At 33.6% G+C, this 24,220-nt stretch overlaps 1 protein-coding gene and 1 long non-coding RNA gene across 2 annotated transcripts in view; one reads left to right on the forward strand and one right to left on the reverse strand.

The window, feature by feature from the left end:
* LOC145291203 (voltage-gated inwardly rectifying potassium channel KCNH6-like) overlaps window positions 1-24,220 on the forward strand; it is a 273,483-nt gene that overhangs the window by 219,931 nt on the left and 29,332 nt on the right. Inside the window, exons 9-14 of the mRNA XM_080136788.1 lie at window positions 3,255-3,454; window positions 6,418-6,505; window positions 7,668-7,832; window positions 11,793-11,986; window positions 17,366-17,435; window positions 21,338-21,574. Of these exons, the coding sequence (XP_079992914.1) occupies window positions 3,255-3,454; window positions 6,418-6,505; window positions 7,668-7,832; window positions 11,793-11,986; window positions 17,366-17,435; window positions 21,338-21,574 (954 nt within the window). The remainder of the gene's footprint in view (window positions 1-3,254; window positions 3,455-6,417; window positions 6,506-7,667; window positions 7,833-11,792; window positions 11,987-17,365; window positions 17,436-21,337; window positions 21,575-24,220) is intronic.
* Window positions 11,791-14,500, reverse strand: LOC145291204 (uncharacterized). The gene is made up of 2 exons (XR_013869351.1): window positions 13,695-14,500; window positions 11,791-13,659 (listed from the first exon to the last, which is right to left on the reverse strand). It is a non-coding gene; the product is annotated as an uncharacterized LOC145291204 (long non-coding RNA).

The following is a 24,220-nucleotide window of genomic DNA, read 5'->3' on the forward strand; positions in this document are numbered from 1 at the left end:
TGATTACTTAAGGGGAACAGCTCATCAAGAATTTTTTTACGTTGGACTTGAAGACAAGCATATATTAGTTGGTTGGAAAGCAGGAAGACAGAAGTTCCACAGGCATGCATTTCTAAGAAAGAAGCTTCGTTCATGGAATCTACGTTTAGGTTTAGGCACAGATAAAGAGTGGGGGAAATTATTGATAGTGGTTTCAGCTAGATGAGTATTTTCGTGAAAGTCAGGCCAGGTTGCACCATAGATTGGCGCTCAAACAAGCACTTGCCATGAAAATAACGATAAAGCAGAGACAAGCTTGCAATGTCTCTTCTGTGGGAAAGAAGTTGCAGGGAAGAGAAATTGGGCATCCCCCACTAGGCTACAAAGTCTATTTTGAACTCTGTCAAGGCAGCATAAGCTGCTTCTAGCAGCTCCTGCCCAGATGTGGCAACAGTACTCCATCTTTGGACATACTTTGCTCTTATAAAGGTAGAGAATTGCATCAGCAGGGTGATATCTACTGGAGAGGTAGAACGATCCCACCATTTTTCCAGCAGCCTTGGTAACATATTTGATGTACATATTCTATCTTAGATGAGAAGTAAAGGTCAGATCCAGAATCTTGTCAAAATGTGGAGCCTCCCCAAGATGATGAAAACCATTCGTTTCAGTTGATGTCAGATGAGGATCAGAGCGTTGATGATGTAAAGATAGAAGCTTTGGTTTTAGATGCATTAAAATTAACTAATCACCTCTTTCCTCATTGCACCACGTGATCAAGATCAGAGGAGAGAGAATTGGAGAGAACTTGGTCATTTAAAACCTTTAAAGTGTTGCCATAGATGGTAGTGTTGTCAGCATAAATACCTCTGACTGATCTTAGGATGTGATTTGGGAGATCATTGATGTAGATCAGAAGAGAGTTGGGCTCAGGATAGACCTCTGAAAGACTCCAACATTAATACTGTGAACTGATTTCTGCCCATCAACTACTATTATGAACCTATCAGAAAGAAATGATCTAATAATTGAAAAGACATTTCCAGCTATACCATAACTGGAGATCTTTTGAAGTAGACCTTTATGCCATACCCTATCAAAGGCCTTTGATATATCAAGAACAATTGCCCTAAAAATGAAGCCTCTGTCGAGAGATTCGCAACTCCTATGAGATATAACTGTGTAAGCACATCTGCTGTAGATCTAGCAGAACAAAAACCATATTGCGTGTTACTGAGGAGGTTTCTTTTGTTGAGATGATTGACTGCTTCTCTATTTAACAGATTCCAGCAACTTACTCATGACGCACAGGAGACTTATTGAGAGGGAGATGACCAATCACTTGAATTTTTAAATATGGGACATATTGATGAGGTTTTCAGGATGTTGGGAAGCAATTCTCCTTAAGACAATGCTTAAGCAGCTTGTAAGTATGGGAGCTAGTTCTGGTTGAAGCATTTTCAGCACTATAATAGGAATGCCATCAGGGTTAGTTGCTTTACTGGAATCAAGGTTTTTGATAAGCTTGGCAACAGCACACACAGATATTTGTACATCGCATAGCATGTTTTCAGATGCAGGAGGAAATACGGGGGGTTGGCAGTCCTGATCACATATGGTAGAATTAACTGCAAAGTTCTTGGCAAAGAGTTTGGCTTTGTCTGATGCTGACGAGATTACCTCAGGTCCATTGATAATGGTTGAGACAGCACACACTTCTATTCAGAACTGTTTGTTATTTGGCAAAACTTGTAGAAACCAAGCTGTTGCTCAGCTACTTTTGACTTGATGGACTGAGAACACAATTGTCTCGAATTCTTTATTACTCTTTTACAGTGGTTGTTGGCAGTCCGGAAGGCGGCTTTAGTCTCATTACATCTATTACGTTGGAAGCCATGGAAAAAGTGATTTCTGTCTGCAATGGCAGCAGCACATTCTGGAGAGAACTACGGCTGGTTGTTAGGTATTTCTGGAATTTTTTAGAGGGTATGAAGCTGTCTATACCAACAATTAACCATTCTGTCAGGTTATACTGTCTGATACTATAGAGGAAACATTCTTTTTAAACATGGAATGCAGAGGTAGATCTAATATAAATGTACGAAAGCTATCCCAATCAGCCATTGAGTATCAGAGGACTTATTACATTTTTTTTATCTTGACTGATACAACCAAGTGATTGGAAGATCCCAGATGAGACAGAACAGAAGATGAAGTTGTGAGATAAAGGTCTAGGAGACTTGCATACTGATCGTCAGTGTCAACTCATGACAAAACCTCCCTTCATTATCTGTCTTGGTTGAGTGGGATAACCATTCCACATTGTGAACATTGAAGTCTCCACAGACGTGAATGTTAGCCAAAGGATGAGCAGACAGGATGTGGTCAATTTTCTCAGATATGCTCTTAAAGATAGTAACTCCGCTGTTGTAGGGGTAATAGAGGGCAAATATAAATGCAGTGGTGTGAGCAAGTGCAATCCAGAAGCACATATAGGGTAATTTAGGATCCTCTCTGGAGATGTCCCTACCACATGGAAAGCCATCTCTAATGTAGGCACATATTCCGTGCCTATGGTGATCTTGGGGGTCATATTTGGATGTTATATTAGAATATCCTTTAATTATGAACTCATCTAGGAAAATAGTCGGTTCAATGCCAGTTTTGCTTAGGAAGAATAGGTTTGGTTTGGTCTACTGTAATTGGGTTTCAACCTCTGGAAGGTTAGAATGTAGACCCCTGATATTGGAGAAAGAGAGACTGTAATGGAGGTCTACATTAGAAGTTGGAGTTCTGGGTTAATCATGTATTCTTTCTAGAGTTTTGTGGAATAGGTCAACAGACTTGGTTAGAGCAAGGCAGAGAGGGAAAGCAAGGGAGAAAAAGAAGTGAAGAAGTATTTTTTTTTGTAGACCATGATAAGGTAAAGCCGTAACAATTACCCACTAATATGTCATTGAGAAGCTCCACCAGAAGCTACTGCATGGTTTAGAATCCATTCATCAAATAGCAATACAGCAGCCCCAGTATTTTGCACCTGCTGATAGGATGTGGTTAATCAATTATTCGGGTCCCTGACTATCAGGCAGATAACGTCAGCCCAATAAATTTTTTACCTCCAGCACCCTTATTAGTGACATGGTTACAAGGATAGAAATAGAAACAGAAAATTTCTGACATCTCAGGCGACTGCTCACGCAAACGTATTAAACTTTTATGCATAAGTTTTAACCAATTAAACTATTGTTGATTTGCCTTTTTTTATTCTGTGACAGCTCTTATGTACGCAAGTATCTTCGGTAATGTTTCTGCGATTATCCAGCGTTTGTACTCAGGAACTGCTCGCTATCACACACAAATGCTTCGGATTAAAGAATTTATTCGTTTTCACCAAATTCCCAACCCTCTACGTCAGCGGCTTGAGGAATACTTTCAACATGCATGGTCTTATACGAACGGTATTGACATGAACATGGTAAGTGTTTAATGCATAATTTCTACTTTATTTCTAATAAAGTTTGTAGAATTAATAAGTGTTATGGGCAAATAACTCCGATGCCTTGGGAAAGGCAAAGGAGTAAACCTTGACAAAGATATAGTTTGACATAGGCATAATTCACGTTGACAAAGCAGTTCTCATCAGATCACCGAAGTTAAGCAACATTGACCCTGGTCAGTACTAAAATGGGTGACTATTTGGGAATTCCAGGTGCTGTATGATGTGCTCTCCGCTTATCTCGGCATTGTTTCCAGTCATTTAGCACTTCTTCTTGCCGCTGGACTCAAACAGTGCTGATTCAGGAGAGATGTGATGGGAGTTTGCGCAACCCTTGCCTCACAATTACATACGCAGCTACCCTTATATGGCCGGGGAGGGGTGGTAACCATTGTCTCTTGAGACTGAACGTAGGCATCACATATGGAGGGGGGGGGCTTCATTTATCTTTCCTATAGTCTTATCTATCAATTCAGAAAGACTTTCTAACAAGAAAAATGAATAAAATATTGTAGAAAAATCCAGAAGGTTCAAGAATGTTCTGGAATTTTGGAGAAAGATCGAGGAAGTTCTAAAATGTTGAGATTGTCGGACTGACTTCCTCATCTTGGTTGTTAGGAGTCTCGAACCTAACCCTTTATTATTATTAGTGACATATGGCTGAGTGGTCCTAGACGGTGTATCAAAGTTTACAGTTACCCAAAGGTGCTGAGTTCAATCCTGAACGAAGGCAGTGAAAAAGTAACATTCAAAACAGAGAATCAGCAACTATGTCCCAAAGCCTAGCTGTAGTCCGAACACGGTACCCCCTTAATAATAATAAAGGGTTGGGTTTGAGACTCCTAACAAACGGTTCCCCAGTTCGATACAAAACACCTGACGAAGGCCGGAGGGCAAAACGGCCGAAACGTTGTGACAATAACAACCAAGATGAGGAAGTCAGTCTGACAATCTCAATCAATGAAAACACCTCATCTCAAAAATACAGATAATTACTTCTAAAATGCTCTATTACTGGTGGGTGCTCTCTATGAAAATAGTTTTCCGCACTACCCAGGCAGTTGCTATGTGGACGTGAAAAGATTTACTTCAACTGTCACATGATTCAGGTTAATCCAGCCAAAAGAACCCATCGGAGAACCTTCTGGCACAAAAGGGTAATTACTTTTGAAATTTTTCTCTAACCCAAGTTAATTTAAATTTAATATTTGAGATTTCTTTTTGTAAGTAGTTTAAATTAACAGCTGGGCACATTTATTTCTCGCTAACATACTTTAATGAATTTGAATTCTTGTACTACTAATATTGCATCACTTTATATCCAATTGCAATGTTATACTTCTGAATTTTTTTAGATGAGGATTAATTATTCATATTATTTGGATTCATCGGACTACTGTTCTCATCTTGAGTGTGATTTTTACAACGTTTCGGTCGATGTAACCTCCTATCTTCTTCAGATGTATCTTGTCTTGGGAATGTTTCTGTCAAACTTGTGAATTTGGACGGCATTTCGAATGCAAGGACCCATGGCGCAGTTGTTATAGTAATTGGAAAAATCAATTGTAAAAGTAATATTTTCCTAAAGGTTGATGGTTAAATCCTCAGTGTGGGCGACCGAAAAATACAATTGTGAATTACTTAGGACCTCTATCCAGTCATAACTAATAGAACGAGAGCATGTTACCCTCATAAATAAAGGGTTCTGTTTGAAATTCCGTCCAAACTCCCTAGTTTGACAGAAACATTCCCGAGTTCTAGAAGATACACCTGAAAAAGGTTGGAGGTTATTCATATTATTTGGATTCTGCTGTTCTCATCTTGAATGTTATTTTTCACGTTTCGGTTGATGTTACCTTCGACCTTCTTCATGTGTATCTTATCAAACTCAAGAGTATTTCTGTTGAAATCTGGAATCTTGACAGAATTTGGAACAGAGCCTTTTATTTACTTCACAGGAGTAGCATGCTCTTGTTCTGTCAGCCATGACTAAATAGAGATCCTAAGTAATTTGCAATTGTATTGTTTTGAACCTTTGAACTGTCAAGAGAATATCACTTTTACAATTATTTTATTATTTTTTTTTTTTCAAGTACTCTAACCACTGCACGACAGGTCCTTGTGAAAATGACACTCTAGATTAGATCAGGAATCCAAATAATATCAATAAAATTTGATATATCTTTTTTAAATGTAAAAAGAAAAACGTTCTGAATAAGAAAAGTATGCCTTTTTTTCTAGTAAATGATGCAATTTTCATCAAAATTGGAAATAGTTACAAATTTTCACTAGCAATGGGCAGATAACTCCATTGCCTTGTGGATGCCTTGAGAAAGGTAAAGGCTAAAGGAATAAACCTTGATAAAAATCTGGTTTGGAGTCCTATTAGGTAGATTGTGAAGCACTGCAATAACTTTCCAGTAACTCCTTCAGCCATATTGACTCTAACCATATTAACTTGCCTTTCCATCAGACTTTGACTGTAATACCAAGAAGGGGGACCCTGATAACTGAACAAACCTAAGTCTCTTTATCACCTGCGCAGACCTGAATCTGGAGAGACAACTCCAACTTCGACTGTATAGCCACAGCATATGCTGCAGTGCACCAGACTAGATACAGAACGCCGTTGTTTCACGAGACAAAAGGTTGCCATCATCATCATCATCATGCAATTTTAAATGATGATTTTTTCCATATCTTGCTTGTCCACCAAGTTTCAGTCATGATTGACCAACAAAAAAAATTTTTTTTTTTTTTAAATCTGTGAGGGTTAAGATTTGATGAATGTGAAGCTCATTTACCAACTCATCTACTGATGAGATGATCACAAAAGTGTCCCTACATAGTATTGAATGATAATAAAACAAATGCAACAGTACTAATGCGGTTTTATTTTTATTATTGTAAAAACATCATTCTTTTTTTCTTTTTTCATTTAGGTTTTAAAAAGTTTCCCAGAATGCCTCCAAGCTGATATTTGTCTACATTTAAACCGAAACCTGCTCAGCAATTGCCCAGCCTTCCAAGGTAAGGTAACATTGTCTGAGAACCAACATGTTGTATGCTCAGTCGCAAAGGAGATTAAGAATACTATTGTTTCATCCTCACCCAGAAATTTGCATAAATCTGGGTAGGGGAATCTACCAGTGAAAATGAACTTCCTAACTTCTGGTGTGGCTGCTACCTGCAGTATTACTATTGTGAAGCAGTTTATTGAAATAAAATATAAGAAAAGGACTTTATTGAAAATTGTACAATAAAATTTAACAAAATTATAAAAAGATAATAAAATAACACAATTAGTCTTTATTTGCACTTCTAATAACAAAATTTAAAAAATGAAAGATTTTATTTTATTTGAAATTTTATGAGGAGTATGTTTATGAAATTAGAAAAAAAAAAAATTTGTATTTTAAAAATAAGTTTGTTATTTGAATTTATGTAATAAATATGTTTATGAAAGTATAAAAATAAAATTATTGAAATCAAAACAACAAAATTTCAAACATCATAAAAAAATGTATCCAATGCATAATATTCACAAAATAGTTTTAAAAGATTTTAAAAAGTGTTTTCAATCATTTTTTTTAAACAAAAATAAAACTAATTTCAATAATTCTTAATTAAAATAAGGCTGAAAAAACTTTTTAATGATTATTAAATAAAAAAAAAAATGATCAGAAAAACGTAATATAAAAAAGAATATATGCACGGGAGATATAGGCATGAGAGAAAAAAGTGAAGGAACTAATTTGCCTTGTTGCCATTCCCGGTAGCAATCATGCCAGAAATTAGGAATTACTTTAGCTGATTATAACTCGAAAATGTGCCACCCAGCTCTATCCCATCAAGTGAGAACCTATGGGGGAAAATCTCCATGTAATACCGAGCTGTGTATGGGCTAATGATTTAATATATTCCTTAAAGTGATTGGATGTGTTAGTGATTAAAAAAAGAATTATAGAATAGTAATTGGTAATATATTGTAAATTTAACCAATAAAACTTATGACCTTCAATATAAAGTATATCTAGTTTTATTAAGATCCATCAAGTAGTTTCCGAGATATGGGCATTTAAAATAGAGTCAACCATTTTGGAACACCTTGTTGAACAGTAATTGGTATTATCATCATTTTCCGACTTACAGCGTTAAAAATACAAACTTTTTTCCATCCTTTATTTTTCAGGAGCGAGCCCTGGTTGCCTGCGAGCGTTATCAATGAAATTTAAAACCACGCACGTTCCACCTGGTGATACACTTGTGCATCGAGGGGATGTACTTACTGGATTGTTTTTTGTATCAAGAGGTTCAATTGAGATACTTAAAGAGGATATAGTTGTTGCTATTTTAGGTAAGTCAAATTGGTTGGTTTATTCTTGAAATTCATAACATCTTTGTTCAGAATCGTGAACCATGAGGTTGATGAATTCCATAAACAACAAAACAAGGCTGGTATTCTCCTAACTAATTAATAGTTGTTGCTATTTTAGGTAAGTCAAATTGGTTGGTTTATACTAGAAACAGCTGCAATTCATAACATTTTTGTTCAGAATTTATTTTCAATAGTTATTAATCCATCTTTTACTAAAACTTTATCAATTTTGCTTGACCTTGTGCATTTTATGATGAAGTAAAAAAAAAAAAAAAGTTGTAGATGTATGTATGATGAACCATAAAGTCTGGTAAATTGTATAAACAACAAAACAAGACTAATATTCTCTTAACCAGAATATGTTTTGTTTTTTTCAAGTTATAATGTGAAATACAATGTTTTTCCGGCTCTTGTTTACGGTATTTGCACAACCTCACAGTGTTATTTATAATGTTATTTGATTATATGCATGTGTATTATATACTGTTCTGTATTTTGTTACTAATTTTTAATGCTGTATCCCGGGGTTCTACTGTATCTTATTAACGGATAAATAGGTTGACACAGTAAATGGACATCTTTGGGGGAAGGGTCATGAGAAACAGCTCCAATTCATAACGTTTTTGTTTCTGAATTATTATAATTCATCTACTACTAAAACTTTATAAATTTGTGTATTTATGACTTAGTAGCAAAAAAAAATTGTAAATGCATGTATGGTGGACCATAAGTGTTGGTGAATTGAATAAACAAAAAGCACAATGCAATGTTTTCTTTACTGACACATTCTTTTTACGTAAGCTCACACATGAGAGAGAGAGAGGGGGGGAGAAAGAAACAGAGAGATAGACTAATATTCTCTTAACTATCTTAGTAAGAATAAATAGGTGGGCATAGCTTGGGAGAGATAACATTTCACTCTAAGCAATTATCAAAGTTTTCCTTTTAGTTATGACATTATTGTTGCCGATCTGCTTCTCATGTCTCATAAGTAAACTGATCTGAAATCTTAGTTTTTTTGTCAACCTCGATATCTATGATGTCATGCATCATGTCCTGACACCTCTTTGTCTTTATTCTGCTTTGTAACAGTTGAACCTTATACCTAACCTTCAGGTCTAACTCCTGTTATCTTTCTGTGAGAATTGGTTTATGTCTCAAACTTTGTGTCACTTCAATTTGTACTTAGTTTGACCCATGTCAAGATTGATGCTAGTTGATGTAATTGCTATCAGACAGAGGGCAATCCATTATGTAACACACAGAACGAATGCTAATAAAACTCTGTGAATCTTGTCTGTCCCTGTACATATTGGATGACGTCGCAAAAGACTAAAAATAATCTACAATAATATCAAATAAATAATGTATCCATTTTTAAACAGTCCTAGAATTAGACTTCAGTTTCTTGTACATAAATTACATTACAGTTCAATTTTGATTGCTTTTTTTTAATTTATACATGTTATCTTTAAGGTATTGCAGCATATTTATGTGCATTTACTGAAGACTACTTGGCAGCCATTAATTTCTGGAGATTTTCAGTACCATATTCTGATGCCTTGTGCAATAATACACTTATATAAAACGTTTCATTGCTTAATCTTGTGTTTAAACAAAATTATAACATTCTTATGAAAAAAACTAGTGTAAAAAAAACTAGTGTAACAAAATGCATATGATCTTAAAGAGGGGAAAAATATCCAAATATTTAAGGCACAAAAATAGATATAACTTCCTTAGTTTTAATCAGACTTTTAAATAATTAAACAGGTTCTTTCTTAGACTGTAAAGCGTTTTCAACTTTTTCATGTGTATTGTTAGTAAATTTTTAAGATTATAATTTATTATGATGGTAATTAAATACTTAATATAATCCTCCGTTTTCTAAAAACAAATCTTTTTCTATGTTAAAAATCGACCTTGTGTAACTTTAGGGAGGAAAATAAAAAGTAAAGTTTGTTTTTTTTTATGGAAGAATAAAAATTTATAAGAAATTTTATGAATAAGATTTTTTTTAAAAGGTTATTTTGTTTGTTCATATATTTTTGTTTACAAAAAGGTAACTTTTTTAAAATTGATTTATTTTTAAATAAATTTGCTATGGCAACCAGAAATAAAAGAATAGAAAACCGGTGTTAATTCAACATATGTCTCTTTGATTATTTTTGATTTGGGAGTGCCTCAAGTATAATTGATATTCATCTTTCACCAGGTTATTAAAAACCTTTTCCAGCATTAAAATAACTGAGTTATCTTCCCTTGAATAATCATGTGTTTAGAAAAGTAAAATGGGCTATAGTCAAGATTGCCTGCTCTTTTTGATTTCCTGTAACAAGGAAAATATAGTCATTTCTGATTCCAACGGTTATTTTATTAATAATTTACTAGTGAGACTTGTAGAAATTCCACAGTGGACTCTTTCATATGTAATATATTGATGTTGGCATTCTGTGGATGTTCAGCTTAAAATGGAGAGGTTCTGATATTGGTGTAGTCTGGTCATAAAATGTGCTTAAATATGATATTTTAATTTATGCAGATTTCGTATACATTATTATTAAGTCAATTTTCTATCAATTCTTATATATTATAAAGTTGTGATTTCAAAAATAAAAAAATGTATCCATATGACTTGGGATCCTTCAGCTATAATTGAAACCAAAATCAAAGCTTATAAAGGATTCTTGATAAAATTATTTGTAAAAAAAATAATGACTTGAGTGTCATCACCTATAATCAAAACCAAAACTTATGAAGAATTCTTGGTAAAATTATTTATTACAAGAAATGGAAGGTCATAACAATTAAACAACAGTCACTCAGAAGAAAAAAACATGTAAGCGTGACACACAAAATGGCACACGCTATCATATTAATATATACATTTTTAACAAATAATTTAAAAGCAAACCATGTCTTTAACCAAAATATTTCTATAAAAGAAAAAATATTTTTATAACATTTTATCAAGAAAATAAAATTTTGAAGAAAAAGAAAAAAAAACCCACAACAAATTCAGTTGATTACAATTCATTTTGAATATTTGTTTTAAAAAAAACAAACACATAAAGACTAAATTTTTATGTAAACTACTTTTGGTACTTCTTCACTATGATAGCGAGATTTGAAAATCAAAATATTAAATTTCAAGTAAAACCAAATGTAACTACTGAATTGCCATGTCACAGTAATGAACATATCCCAAAATCACGATAAACAATCAGGTAGAAAATTAAATTTTTTTTTTCGATAACAATTAGTGAACATTGAGTTTTGCAAACTTGGCCTAAGATTTTCAAAGTTTTCAGAAAATTATTACCTATTTGTTACAATTCAAGCTCTCTCCGGTTTTGATTTTTTTTTTTTTTTTTTTTTTTTTAGCAAAACTCCCTGTTCACTAATTGTCTTTGAAAATTATTTTCATTAATAATTATAATTTTCTACCGTATTGTTTTCCGTAATTTTTGGATATGTTCATTACTGCAACATGACAAATAAGTAGGTATCATAGGTTCTATTTGGAATTCAGTATTTTGATTTCCAAATGTCGCTATTATAATGAAGAAGAAACTTTATTTTTTGTAAAAGAAACATTATTTGTTAAAGATAAATTATATATTTTTATTATAAAACATTTCATTTAAAATAAAACCATTCTGAAAAAAAAAAAATAGACAAATTAATTAAAGTATCTTAATGGGAATAATAATATAGTTTTGTCTTCAGACAGACACCAAATTTCTGTTAGTGATAAAATCGGCTGACAGCATATTATCTGTGTTGATGTGTACACAAAATTGTTTAAATTAAGATTTTCAAAGTTTTCAGAAAATTATTATCTCCCTTGTTATGAATCAAACTCAATTGAGGTTTCATTTTAAATGTATTAATTCAATTAAGTTAATGGACTAAAATAGTACTTTATTTTCTTTGCAGGAACTGATGATGTCTTTGGAGAGAACCTCTGCAAACACGTGACTATTGGTAAATCAAGCTGCAATGTCCGCGCTTTAACTTACGGTGACCTCCACAAGATTAATCGTGATGATCTTTTAGATATCCTTGACATGTACCCAGAATTTGCTGAGAGTTTTACAAACAACTTAGAAATAACATTTGATCTTAGAGATGTGAGTATTTGATCATTTTCATTTAAAAAAAAATAGCAAAAGAAAATGTTACAATGTAAGGAAAATCGTAACTTACTTGGCTAGCATGCATGTGTGCATGCGTGCTTCAAAGGGTCGGTCGTATAACAAAAAAAATAGAAAGATAGGCTAAAATGGTGACACCCAGTTGATTTTATGGTTAACAGTCACGTGAATGACGCAGACGTCGCCGTTTCTATGCAAATGAAACAGAGGAAGAATAAAAATGGATGTGAAGCGAACAGGGAGATGTTGGATGATGACATGTTACATACATGTTTTTTGTTTTTTTTACATGGGGTTCACCACTTATCAAGGCCCGGAGGCCACTCAGGGATAAGGGTTATTGCGTGTACAGTAATCAATGAGATATTATTGTAATAATCATTAGTATTGGAGATTTGATAGAGTGTCTTACTTAAGGGGGCGGTTTGTCAGGAATTTGTTTATGTTGGATTTGAAGACATCCAAATTGTAGTCAGGTGGGAAACAGGCAAACGGAAGAGAGTTCCACAGTCGTGCACTTCTGAGAAAGAAGCTCTGCTCATGGAATCTACGTTTTGATTTAGGCACAGATAAAGAGTGGGGAAAATTATTGACAGTAGTTTCAGCCAGACGGGTGTTTTTTGTGAAAGATTGGCAAGGGGGGACGAGAGATTGGAGCTCAGACGAGCACTTGCCATGGAAATAATGATAAAACAAAGACAGGCTCGCAACGTCTCTTCTGTGGGAGAGGGGCTGCAGGGAAGAAAAAAGGGCATTCCCCACTAAACCACAAAGTCTATTTTGTACTCTGTCAAGGCAGGATAGGCTGTTTTTAGCAGCTCCTGCCCAGATCTGGCAGCACTACTCCATCCTTGGACGTATGTGCAAGTCAATTTAAAAGAATGTCGAATTTTGGAGTTTGAAATTTTGACAACAGTGTGGAGGTTGAAAATTTGGACAACAAAGTGGTGAGTTGTGGACTTGAAAATTTTGATAACAGAGTGTCAAGTTTTGTAGTTGGAAGTTTTGACAACAGTGCATCAAATTTACCCGAGAGATTATTAGTTTAATACACAATATACAAGATGCCTTAAAATGAAAGAAAAGGACAATGTTCGGGGGATGGGGGTCATTTATCACACACAGAGCACAACTGATTTACACATGATATATCAGAATTGTGTTTGCATTTTATATTTTTAATACTTGTAAACCAGTGCTCGCATCCTCGGCAATCGCTAAGATGGCACATCCAGAATGGAAGGAAAAGAAAACCGTGGCACACCAGTGTTGGGGATTGGAAATTGTCAAGAGGAGAAGTATGGATCTACAAATAATGAATTGATTATTTTTATGTATCTATGCTCCTGAAACACGTCCATGACAGGAGTTAATTTCTTAGAGTCTTTCATGATCAATATCAGTAATATGGCGATGAAACTTTCAAGTCATGAATGCATGAGTTCAATCATCCTAATGATACTATTTGTAATCCCCTCTGATCCATTGGGACAGAATAAAAACATAGGAGATATTACTTTTGAAATGCTTCCCTTGTAATTCTGTAAATAATTGTCTCACACTTTCGATATCACCCCCCTCCCCCCAAAAAAAAGTTATCCCAAAACTCTCCTAGCATTTGTATATACTGTTATACCTTCCTTTATTATCTGCTTAACCTCCTCTTTTCCCACCCTAACTTTACTATTTCATTCTAACATGGATTCTTAGTACCAAGTGATCAAAACTTGATCTCACTTTGAAAAAATTTGTTGATTAAAAAAAGAATGAAACATAAAACTAATTTTATCATCCACTATAATTTGGATATCATATTTATCATCTATATCATATTTTATCATCCACACTTTCCATTTATTTTCTCAATATACTAAGCGCAAGTAGAGCAGATGTATACATATTTTATAAAAAAAATAAATAAAAAAAAATAGGAGACATTTTGAATTCTGGCTTCAAACAAAACAAGGAGCACCATATTTCTTATTTGATGCTCCTTCTGCAAACTCATTCCTGAAATAATTTCTTCCACATGTCTCTCTCATAAGACCACTGTTAGAGTATGGTGTTCAGACTTCTGCTCTATATCTAATATGTAATGTCCAGCATCTGGAGAGAGTTTAAAGACTGACTACTTGAATAGTGCAGAGATTATGAGAGCTGCCCTACAAAAGTTGACTTAAGAAGACAGTTTAACACATTCGCTGCCAGTTACAGCTCCATTTAATTCATTGTCATTGCCAAGCTATTTTTTCTGCAATTTCCAGAATATAAACTCAACAAATAATGCATGTGAATATAATAAGGAATATATATTAAATTTGTTTTCTTTATTTTTTAAAGGAATTGTCACAAGCCACTTTTACTAAAGGAATCGTCAGTTTTTATCAGTTTGTATATTTTTTTGTAATAAAAATAACTCAATAAATCAACTTTTATTTATAGTGAATCATTCAACTTATAACTTACATACATATTCGCTAGAAAAAAAAACATAATACATGGCAGGAGCCAAATACGAGATAACTCATAAACATGCTATTCAATATGTATTATTTTGAAATGCCAGTTCAAGTTCAAGACAGTTATCGTACGTGCCAAATATGCATTGAATAATAGAAAAATAATTTTGTTACGAGTTTACTCATAGCAAGTAAGGCTACGCAAATGCCAGGGTACGAGAAAACTTGTTGGCAGCGAATGTGTTAAAGACTTGAATAGAGCTGGGATTCTGAGTTGCCCTATGAAAGTTGACTCAAGAAACTTGTTTAACAAATATTTAAATGGAATATGTTGTACTTGTGCCCCCTCGGTGTACATCCCTGACAAACCCACTTTGAAATGTTCCCTTCGCCCGAAGATCTGCTCGGCCTTTTGGCCGGGATCAAAGTGTAGTATCTGGTGAAAGAAGATACTAGCTGGGAGAAACTTTTGACTTTGTTTAGTTCTGGAGTGACAAGGATGACCAACGACCCCCACAATCCCCCCTTTTGAGTTGGCCATGTGCCTAAGTTTTTTGTTCATCGTTGATTTTGACTGTATTTTTTAACATGAATAAAAGATTTAATATCTCAAAGTGTAGTATCTGTTCCGACAGATACTGCAAGCAAAGACTAGCTATGATCTGAACTTGGTCAAGGTAGGGATCACCCTACGACCACAGTTACTATCCAGCTCCCATTTCCCACCTCTCGGGAGCAGGATCCCCCTTTCCCTCCCCCCTCCCTCTCTCTCCACATTAAAAAACGGCCTTGTGCCTAATTTGCTCAGTGGGGAAGCAAATAAATACTATCCCTGACAAACCCACTTAGAAATAAAATCTCACCCCTTCACTGTTAAGATCCCTAGATGCCAGAAAACATTCTATTCTAACAGTTTCTTCCCTCCAACAGCTAGACTTTGGAATTCCCTTCTTGCTACCTGCTTCCCTGCCTGTAATGATATGCAGAAGTTTAAATATAATGTAAATCAACATCTTGTTAATCTTTCTTAGGCATGGTCCCAAATAGTAACCCCTTATGTCCAAGTGGCAATATGCCTTGTTAGGGGTGTTAGGGGTGAAAATGAATAAAAAAAAAAAGAAAAAATTTAAAAAAAAAAAAAAATTTTAATTTAAAAAAAAAAAGAAGCTTAACCTTTTTTTTCTCTTGAGTGCAGATGATTATGCAGTGATCTCATTTTAACCTACAATTAATCTCTTCAATAGCCATTACACTCTTTCTCAGGATCTATTATTCACATTTGAATTACCAGAAACATTACTTCGTAGGCATAACCCTGTGTTAGAAATTGAGCAATTGGTTATGGAGCAGGTTTAAGGTATATTAGTAGTGTGTTTTTGGAGAGGTGTTGTCAAGCAAACCGTCTTTCCCTTTTAGTTAAATTTAATTTTTTGTAAAAACAAAAGAACAGGAAGTTATACCAACTTGAATTATTCACGCAAAATGCTGAAAGAAAAAAAAAACAGTTGTCAAGTTGAATGGTTAATGCCCAAATATAAACAAATCAAGCAATATTAATGATTATACAATGATCTCATTTTGGCCTTCAATTTCTTCACCAGCAATTCAGATCTCTCTCTCGAAACCTATTATTCACTCCTGTACCAGAAAGAGGTTTATGTGGGTATTACCAGAAACTGTTTCATCACAGATTTCGATTGAACTAGAGGAGGACTAGGTGTATCAGAATTTTTGTAGGAATTTTTGACACCCCTAACATGAAACTGCGAATAAAATATAAAAAAAACTTGTAATTTCTCTTTTAAAAGTGGGTTGTTTATTTTCTCTATGGATTATAAAGTCCGAAGTTTAAAACCTTTTTTTTTAAAAAAACACGTTGTTTGTTTTTTTGTTTTTTTTTAATGAAACCTTGGTCCTTGCTCCTTTAATTGAAAAAAAATTAGGGCTTGAATTACATTTTTCAAAGAGTTATAAGCTTGGAAAGACGGGGTGGAATTATTCAATATTTTTCACGAAATTTCTGACACACCTAGAGGAGGACCACCTTCTCAATCAGAATCCCTGTATTTTGGAATCGACTTCCAAATAGATGTAGTAAATGCGCTAATGACAAAGCAGTTCAAGGTGACTTTGGACAGGTACTAGGTTATTGTATTCTTTTTTTGTCTAAATTTCTATCATCCATTCGCTACACGTTAATATAAGCGTGATTGTTTTACTTTACTACCAAATTTATTGAATAGAATTCAGTATTTTCAGGAATATTAATAGATATTACAATCAAATAAAAAAAAATTAAAACCTTCAATGTGATTAAAAACAGTTATTGCATAAAACAGTATTTTTTATGTTTTTCATCATTTTTTTCCTTTTTTAGAATTAAACCTATTTTCAAAACAAAAAGACAGAAAAATCTGTAACTGATGTATGTACCCATCACAGAATGAAGATGTCATATTCCAAAAATCATGTAAATTGATTTTAGTAATATTTTTAACCAAGAAAATCAAATTTTATGTGAAAGCAAAAGGTTATTGCGTCACCATCTTGAAAAAAACAACAAAAAAAGACAAGGAAAATAAGTTCATAATAATACAAACTTTTGAGATCAGTCTTGTAATTCTAATGATTTCACATTAATTGCTAAAATTGGTAAAGAAATTATTTTCTTAGTTAAAAAAAAAACTACTTGATCAAGTTATATGATTTTTGGAATGTAACATCTTCATTCAGTGACAGGTATGTACATTATTAAGATTTGTCTGCAATTTAATTTTTTTCAAAATAGGTTTAATTCTGAATAAGCACCAATGTTGTTAAATATTTTTTATTTATTTAAAATAAATATCAAAACAATTTTGTTGTTTGAATTTATCATTTATTCTTTTATTTCTAGCATGAATTGGTTGTGAAAATGCCCCCTGAAGAAATGGAATTAGAATATGCTAAACGACCATATTACAGAAGTAAGTAGCCTCTTATTGTTTCTTCTACCGCTAATAAATGCTGTAACATTTTCTGTTGACATTAATTCAACAGGATAAATATTTCGGTGCTGTTGCAGCTTGCGAACTGGATTCTCATAAATGTCTGTTTGAGTTTAACTTGCATTTGATAAAAACTGCCGGAATATGCCAAGTGCTGATAAAAATTTTAAAAATGCTAGGAAACAAAAAAAAAAATAACATTTATTGGATACTAATTATAATTTAAAAAAAAAAAAAAAAAAAGAATGGAAAAGTAACTAAAATATAACACTCACCTACCTTAGGTTTCATGAAAAAATATTGTTTTATTTTTTTTGTGTAAATAAGTGGAAACATATAGATGTTTTTTTTTTTTGTGTGATTACAAATTAAATTCTTTTTTTTTTAGGGGGGGGGGGTTAGTTCCTCCAATCAGTAACAGTATGTTCCAAGCCCACCCTATATTCTCTCTTCAAATTTTTTTTCATGGCTATGTCATGCGCTGATCAAAATTGAAAAACTGCTAGGAAATAAAAAATAACATTTATTGGATATTAATTACAATTTTAAAAAAATTTTAATTGGAAAAACAATAAAATAAAATATAACAACAACCTCAACCAGCACCTGATATAAAAAGTCGGGCATAAGTCAAATCTTAAAACCGTTAAGAAACAGAAAATAATAATATTTATCAGACACTCCCATTCCATTCTCCCACAGTTCTTCATGTCTAAAGATAACTAGACAAAAGCCTGGTGCATTATTTGCCAGTGTTGGTGTATCAGACACTAATTAAAACAACAAAAAACTGGAAAAGCAATAAAATAAAATATAACACCAACCTACCTTAAGTTTCATGAATAAATATTGTTTTATTTTTTTGTGTAAATAAGTAGAAACATATCGTTTTTGTGATTAAAAACAAAAATATTTTGGGGGCTTAGTTTCTTCAATTAGTAACAGCATGTTCTGAGCCCACCCCACATTCTCTCTTCAAATTTTTTTTAGTGGTCATGTTGTGTGTCTATAGGTAAATGATCTTAAAGATTTATGACTTGTGCTGGCATCTGTAATAATTTGTCAAGCATAAATTCATTGTCGTGTGCTTCATTCTTCTGACTGATTAAAATTAAAAACTAAATTAAGGTACTTGTACAGTTTAATCAAGGTATTCAAAAATGAAAATATCGAAAAAAGGTTATATTGTACGTATCCATTTTGGACTGAGGATCTCCGAAAAAATATTTCATTTAATTTGATCAAGTCGTTTTTATTTTACAGCAGAAAAACACGTTTTTATGAGAGCGCGTTGAAGTCAGCCATAATGAAATTTGTTGAACACTCCATGGGAGATAACTCCAGTTAAAGCGCCGACACTCCCTCCCCGTCTTTATTACTAGCTTTTCTTCCTAAAAATCGAACCTTGTGGTTGGTATCATAACAAATTGTTTTTTCGCTGTAAAATAAAAACTACTTGATGAAATTAAGTGAAATTTTTTTTTTGGAGAACTTCGTTCCATAACGAATACGTACAATATAACAATTTATTTTTATATTTTCATTTTTTAATGTCTTGATTAAACTGTACAAGTACCTAAATTTTTTTTTTCCAATTTATTAAAAGTCATCTGTTTGGTTTTTTATTGGTTAATGACTTTTGTTGTCACTTTCTGATTGGTTGATCAACTTGATCAACGCTTGGCATATTCCAGCGGTTTGTGTTAATTTCCGGTCAAGCCCTAGTGGACATTTACAAAAATCTGGTTCATAAGATGCACCAGTACTCATATTTCTGTTAGTGAATAATTATTTAAGATAATATTGCATCAGTTGTTGGACTAATAACCTGAAGAACTTGCGCCTCCTCACTGGCATTGCCCTTGCAGATGTGAGACGGAAGTTGCCAACTGAGTAATTAACACAAAAGCTATCAGAGATGAAAACCATCTCCTTCATGGATGTGAACCAATGGTCTAATGACTGAAGTCAAGAAACTTCCTCAGCCATGTCAAACCTCCAATAACATGTCAAGAAGAGACCAGACTACAGCTGTGACACCAGATGGATAGAGAATAGCACCCTGCCTCTTATTGACATGGGAATCTTCCCTTTTGAGGCATTCCTTTCTAGTTCAGAAGCATCCTAGCACCAGTGGAATATACTCAACCGCCTGAGAACAAGAATGGGTGTATCAAAAAATTGCTATGACTAGATGGGGCTACCCAACCATCTGTGAGCGTGGAGAGGAGGACCATACGATGCAACACTGTCTTTTTTTTTTTTTTTTGTAGACTGTTGTTTTTGTTGTTTCGGCCAACTCATCCTCTGGCTTTCTTACGGTGATTAACCGCAATGGGATAGGAATACTGTGTCTTGAAACTGTATCCTTAGTAATTACTAGAGCTATGACAACAGAATATTCTTATCATTGTTTTGACTCTCGAGTATATATCCGACACAGTTAATCAACCAAGAACCACATCACTCTATAAAAGCATATAAGATATCAACGGATACACACTTGAGAGTCCAAACAATGAAAAGAATATGCTGCTGTTATAGCCCTAGTAATTACTGCCTTCCATAACTATTGTCTCACTACATTTTGACCAACTAATCCTCTGGCCTGCTTTGTGTAGGATTGAAACCGCTATCTTTAGACAATACGCACCTGGAACCATAAAGACTCAATGCCTCTAGCCACTGTGCCACGGGCCTCAAAGAAGGCCAGAGGATGCGTTGGCTGAAATTTGGTGAAACAACAACAACTATGAAGATAAGGATAACAGTATGTAAAATAAAAAGGAGGAGGTTGACAATCCTGCCACTTTTCAAAAATCGCTAAAAAAACATGGCGGACGACCTACACGCATGACACTGAAAGTAATTAACGCTCCCTCTGACACGCGACCGGAAGTTAGAGGCATAGGTGTATTTGTGATATATGAATGATATATGTGAAAAATAATTTGTTTTTTGTTTTGTTGAAAAAAAAAAAACCCAAAAAACAATATTTTTCATTAAATTGTTAGGTGAAAGAATGGTTGATACTAGTGCAGTTTTGCCAACGCGAGAAATACAAACTTTAAAGAAAAAAAAAATAAATAAATATTTTTTATTAAATTGTAAACTACACAAGTAGCAAAACGGGTTATGTTTTTGTTCTAATTTGTCATATTTAAGAAAGGACCATTAAAAATATTTTGGTAACAATTCGTTCAATCATTCATGTATGTAAAATCAAAAGAAATACATATATGCCCCTAACTTCCGATCACGTGTCAGAGGGAGCAGCGTTAATTACTTTCAGTGTCATGCGTGTAGGTCGTCCACCATGTTTTTTAGCGATTTTTGAAAAGTGGCAGGATTATCAACCTCTGCCAATAAAAAAAAAAAAAATGAATGTACTGCCTTGTCAGTTCACTACTGGTCAAATGGTGCAGCGTGAAAGATCTTGCAGAACACGATAATAATGCAAACAATTGTATAAAAAGTGGGGAAACTGTTCCTATTTATTTTCCTCCTCACGAGTGCAAAATAAGACACAAGGTCATTTTTAATGCGGGGAAACATCCAGCTCCCCAAAAAGGGGCATTCTGGATTGGAACAAAAATTAAAAATTTCCTTAATCTAGGATTTCCCCTTCACCGACTAAGGACAGAATAAACTTAGTTTAGCATCAGGACAGATACTATTACAGATGTTCCTAGGCAAACAAAGTGAGGAAACTGTTGTATGATCATATGATCCAAAGACATCGTCAAACAACGAATATTCTATGGGAATATAGAAATATGACATCTATTATATTTGAATGCTGTCTGAATTAAAGTAATTTAGTAATTTGTCTTTTTTGTTTTTTCTGAAGTTTTATTTTTTCTTGTTTTCTTCCCTTGCAGATCGCTTCTATAAAGAAAAGGTTCGAAGACGAGGGAGAAAATCTCGTCATCGATCCAGTCCAGAGGTTGATCCAGCTCTTTCCTTTGAGTCAAGCGATGAAGAGATCAGAGAGAGTGGAGCAGGTATATTAGAATTTTCACCTGCCAAAGCGGGGCAAGATGTAACTCCAGCCAATTTCGATTTCCAGCCGAGGGATAAAGAAAGGAAACCAATTTCAGGATTCCCATATATTGCAGGTAAAAAACTTTTATAACTTTAATTACATGTCACAAATGAACCTAGTTTAATTACGTGTCACAAACAGACCTAGTTTAATTATATGTCACGAAGGAACCTAGTTTAATTAGGTGTCACAGACGAACCTAGTTTAATTATATATCACAAATGAACCTAGTTTAATTACGTGTCACAAACGAACCTAGTTTAATTATGTGTCACAAATGAACCTAGTTAAAGTACATGTCACAAACGAACCTGGTTTAAGTACATGTCACAAACGAACCTGGTTTAAGTATGTGTCACAAACGAACCTAGTTTAATTACATGTCACAAACGAACCTAGTTTAATTACGTGTCACAAACGAACCTAGTTTAATTACGTGTCACAAACGAACCTAGTTTAATTACATGTCACAAACGAACCTAGCTTTATTACGTGTCACGAACAAACCTAGTTTTATTATGTGTCAACAATGAACCTAATTTAATTATGTGTCACAAATGAACCTAGTTTAATGTGCAAAAACAAATAACTATAATGAAATTCTCTTCAATTAAAACTTGCGATATATTTTTATTTATTTATTTATTTTTTTAATTTGAATATAAACAAAATTTAACTATATTCATTCCATCTATGACTGGATAGAAGTGTTATGGTTCAATTATTACTACAACTGATAGAGATGAAAGAGGTCATATTAGTTGAAATGCTGTGAAAATAGAAATAGATAAGAATAGCAATAAAATAAATAAATATATCACAGTATTCGTAAAAATCCGGAAATAATGGAAGAGAAAAATTTCCTGAAGGGGGGGGGGGATCTGGGAATATTTTGTATCAAAATGAATTTACTTTTTCTGTGTAATATAAGAATTACATTTTGTGATGAAATCAAATAAAATTATTCAATGTTTGATAAATAACATAATCATGTTGACACATTGGGTCTTGTTAGATCACAAAAGTTAAGCAATGTTGAGTCTGGTCAGTAGCAGATGGGTGACCATTTGTATGTATGTAGGAGAACATCGACACCTCCCTGCAAGAACTGCAAAAACCTAACGTCATCATTTCCCATAACAGGGATAGACATACGACTGAGGACTACTTATGAACTTGATATTCCTACAAAACTTCCTCCTACAGGGGAAGCTGAATCAACCTGCTTAGGTCGTCATTGGCATATTTTCGGTGAGGAATGATTTAGTTTCTATATGAGAAAATTTAAAAATGCTATTGTTTTTTAAATTTAATGTGTGTGATATTAATGACCTTATGCCTTTAAAGAAAAAAGGTAAACTTGATATAGAATTTTAAATTGTCTTCAAAAAAAAAAAACAATCAAAGTTAAAAACTTTAGTGAATGAGGTACTAAAAAATATTTTTTTGCTCTTTTAGCAAATTCTGTAACACGGTTGATTTATTTTTTATTAATTTACTATTAAAATAAAAATCTTGCTTGATCTCTAGTGTACCATGAATCATACTATGAAGATTCAATGTGTTAGCTGTTGAAATGAATCTTATATGAACAATCAAAGTTGCACTTCCATGTCATTTTTGCACATTTTTTCGTATTGTCTGAAAACTATACTGCCAAGAATTATGCAGTGGGTAGAAAAATGCCATGCTAAATTGGCTAGTTGTCCTGGAAGCCCGTCTTTACTGCCCAGAAGCAAGATCTGATGAAGCAAAGTCAGCAACATGAAAAGCACATAAAAACAGTAGAAAATTTAGCTGACCTCAAAACCTTATCAAGAAAGAGGTCAAGCTTCTTTTTTTGTAATCTTGCACTATGCACATGTAAATCTTTTTGTACTTCAAAATTGTATTGCAACTCCTGGGAAAACCTAGCTCAAAACGGATCTTCCCTGCATATTGCAAATGGGTCACAGTTGCTGAATCAGCACAAGTTAAGAAGCACAAGAGAAAACATGTTATTCAAAAAGACAAAGCATTCAGCACCTTTGCTACAGAATTATCCCACAGGTGTCCTACATGTACGAGATACTTCAGAGCTTGGACCGAACTGACAAGCCATCTCAGGACCCACAAAACAACTGCATGATCATGGCCATCTTTGCAAGTGATGAACGAACTTTAAAATTGAAGAGTTCTTTTTCAGTCTCTATGAACAAATTTATCTTTAGTTGACCTTTGACAAGTAAATATTTTCATTTACTAGCCAAATAAAAAAGTTACTGGTCAAACCCACGTGATTTTTGGAATATGACATCTTCGTTCCAAGATGAATACATGCGTCATAGAGATTTTTCTGTATTTTGTTTTTTTTTTAAATATGCACCAAATTTTATGTTTAGATTTGATGGTATAAACATTCAAATTTCCTCAAATGTTTTTTATAAACAGCCTACCTTATATAAAGAAGAGATGTCTGTGTGTTGGTGTATGTGTGTTCATATGTCTGCTAAAAACTTTTGTCATCTGCATCCGACCAGGCCGAAATTGGTACTATCTGTAAGGGCAATGCCCCGGATGCATAATATGTGAAAATTAGAAAAAATATTCATTTCATGGCAGTTAACTGGACCACTTTTTTGAAAGGAGGGGTCCCTTTTTCACATCGCTTTCTTCAGAAGTCACGCACATGTATTAAACTAAAACTATGTTTAAAACACTTATTTTTGCAACATCATGA

This window comes from Euprymna scolopes, chromosome 12 (assembly GCF_053919585.1).
Source record: "Euprymna scolopes isolate OS-2025 chromosome 12, ASM5391958v1, whole genome shotgun sequence".
Lineage (NCBI taxonomy): Eukaryota > Metazoa > Mollusca > Cephalopoda > Sepiida > Sepiolidae > Euprymna > Euprymna scolopes.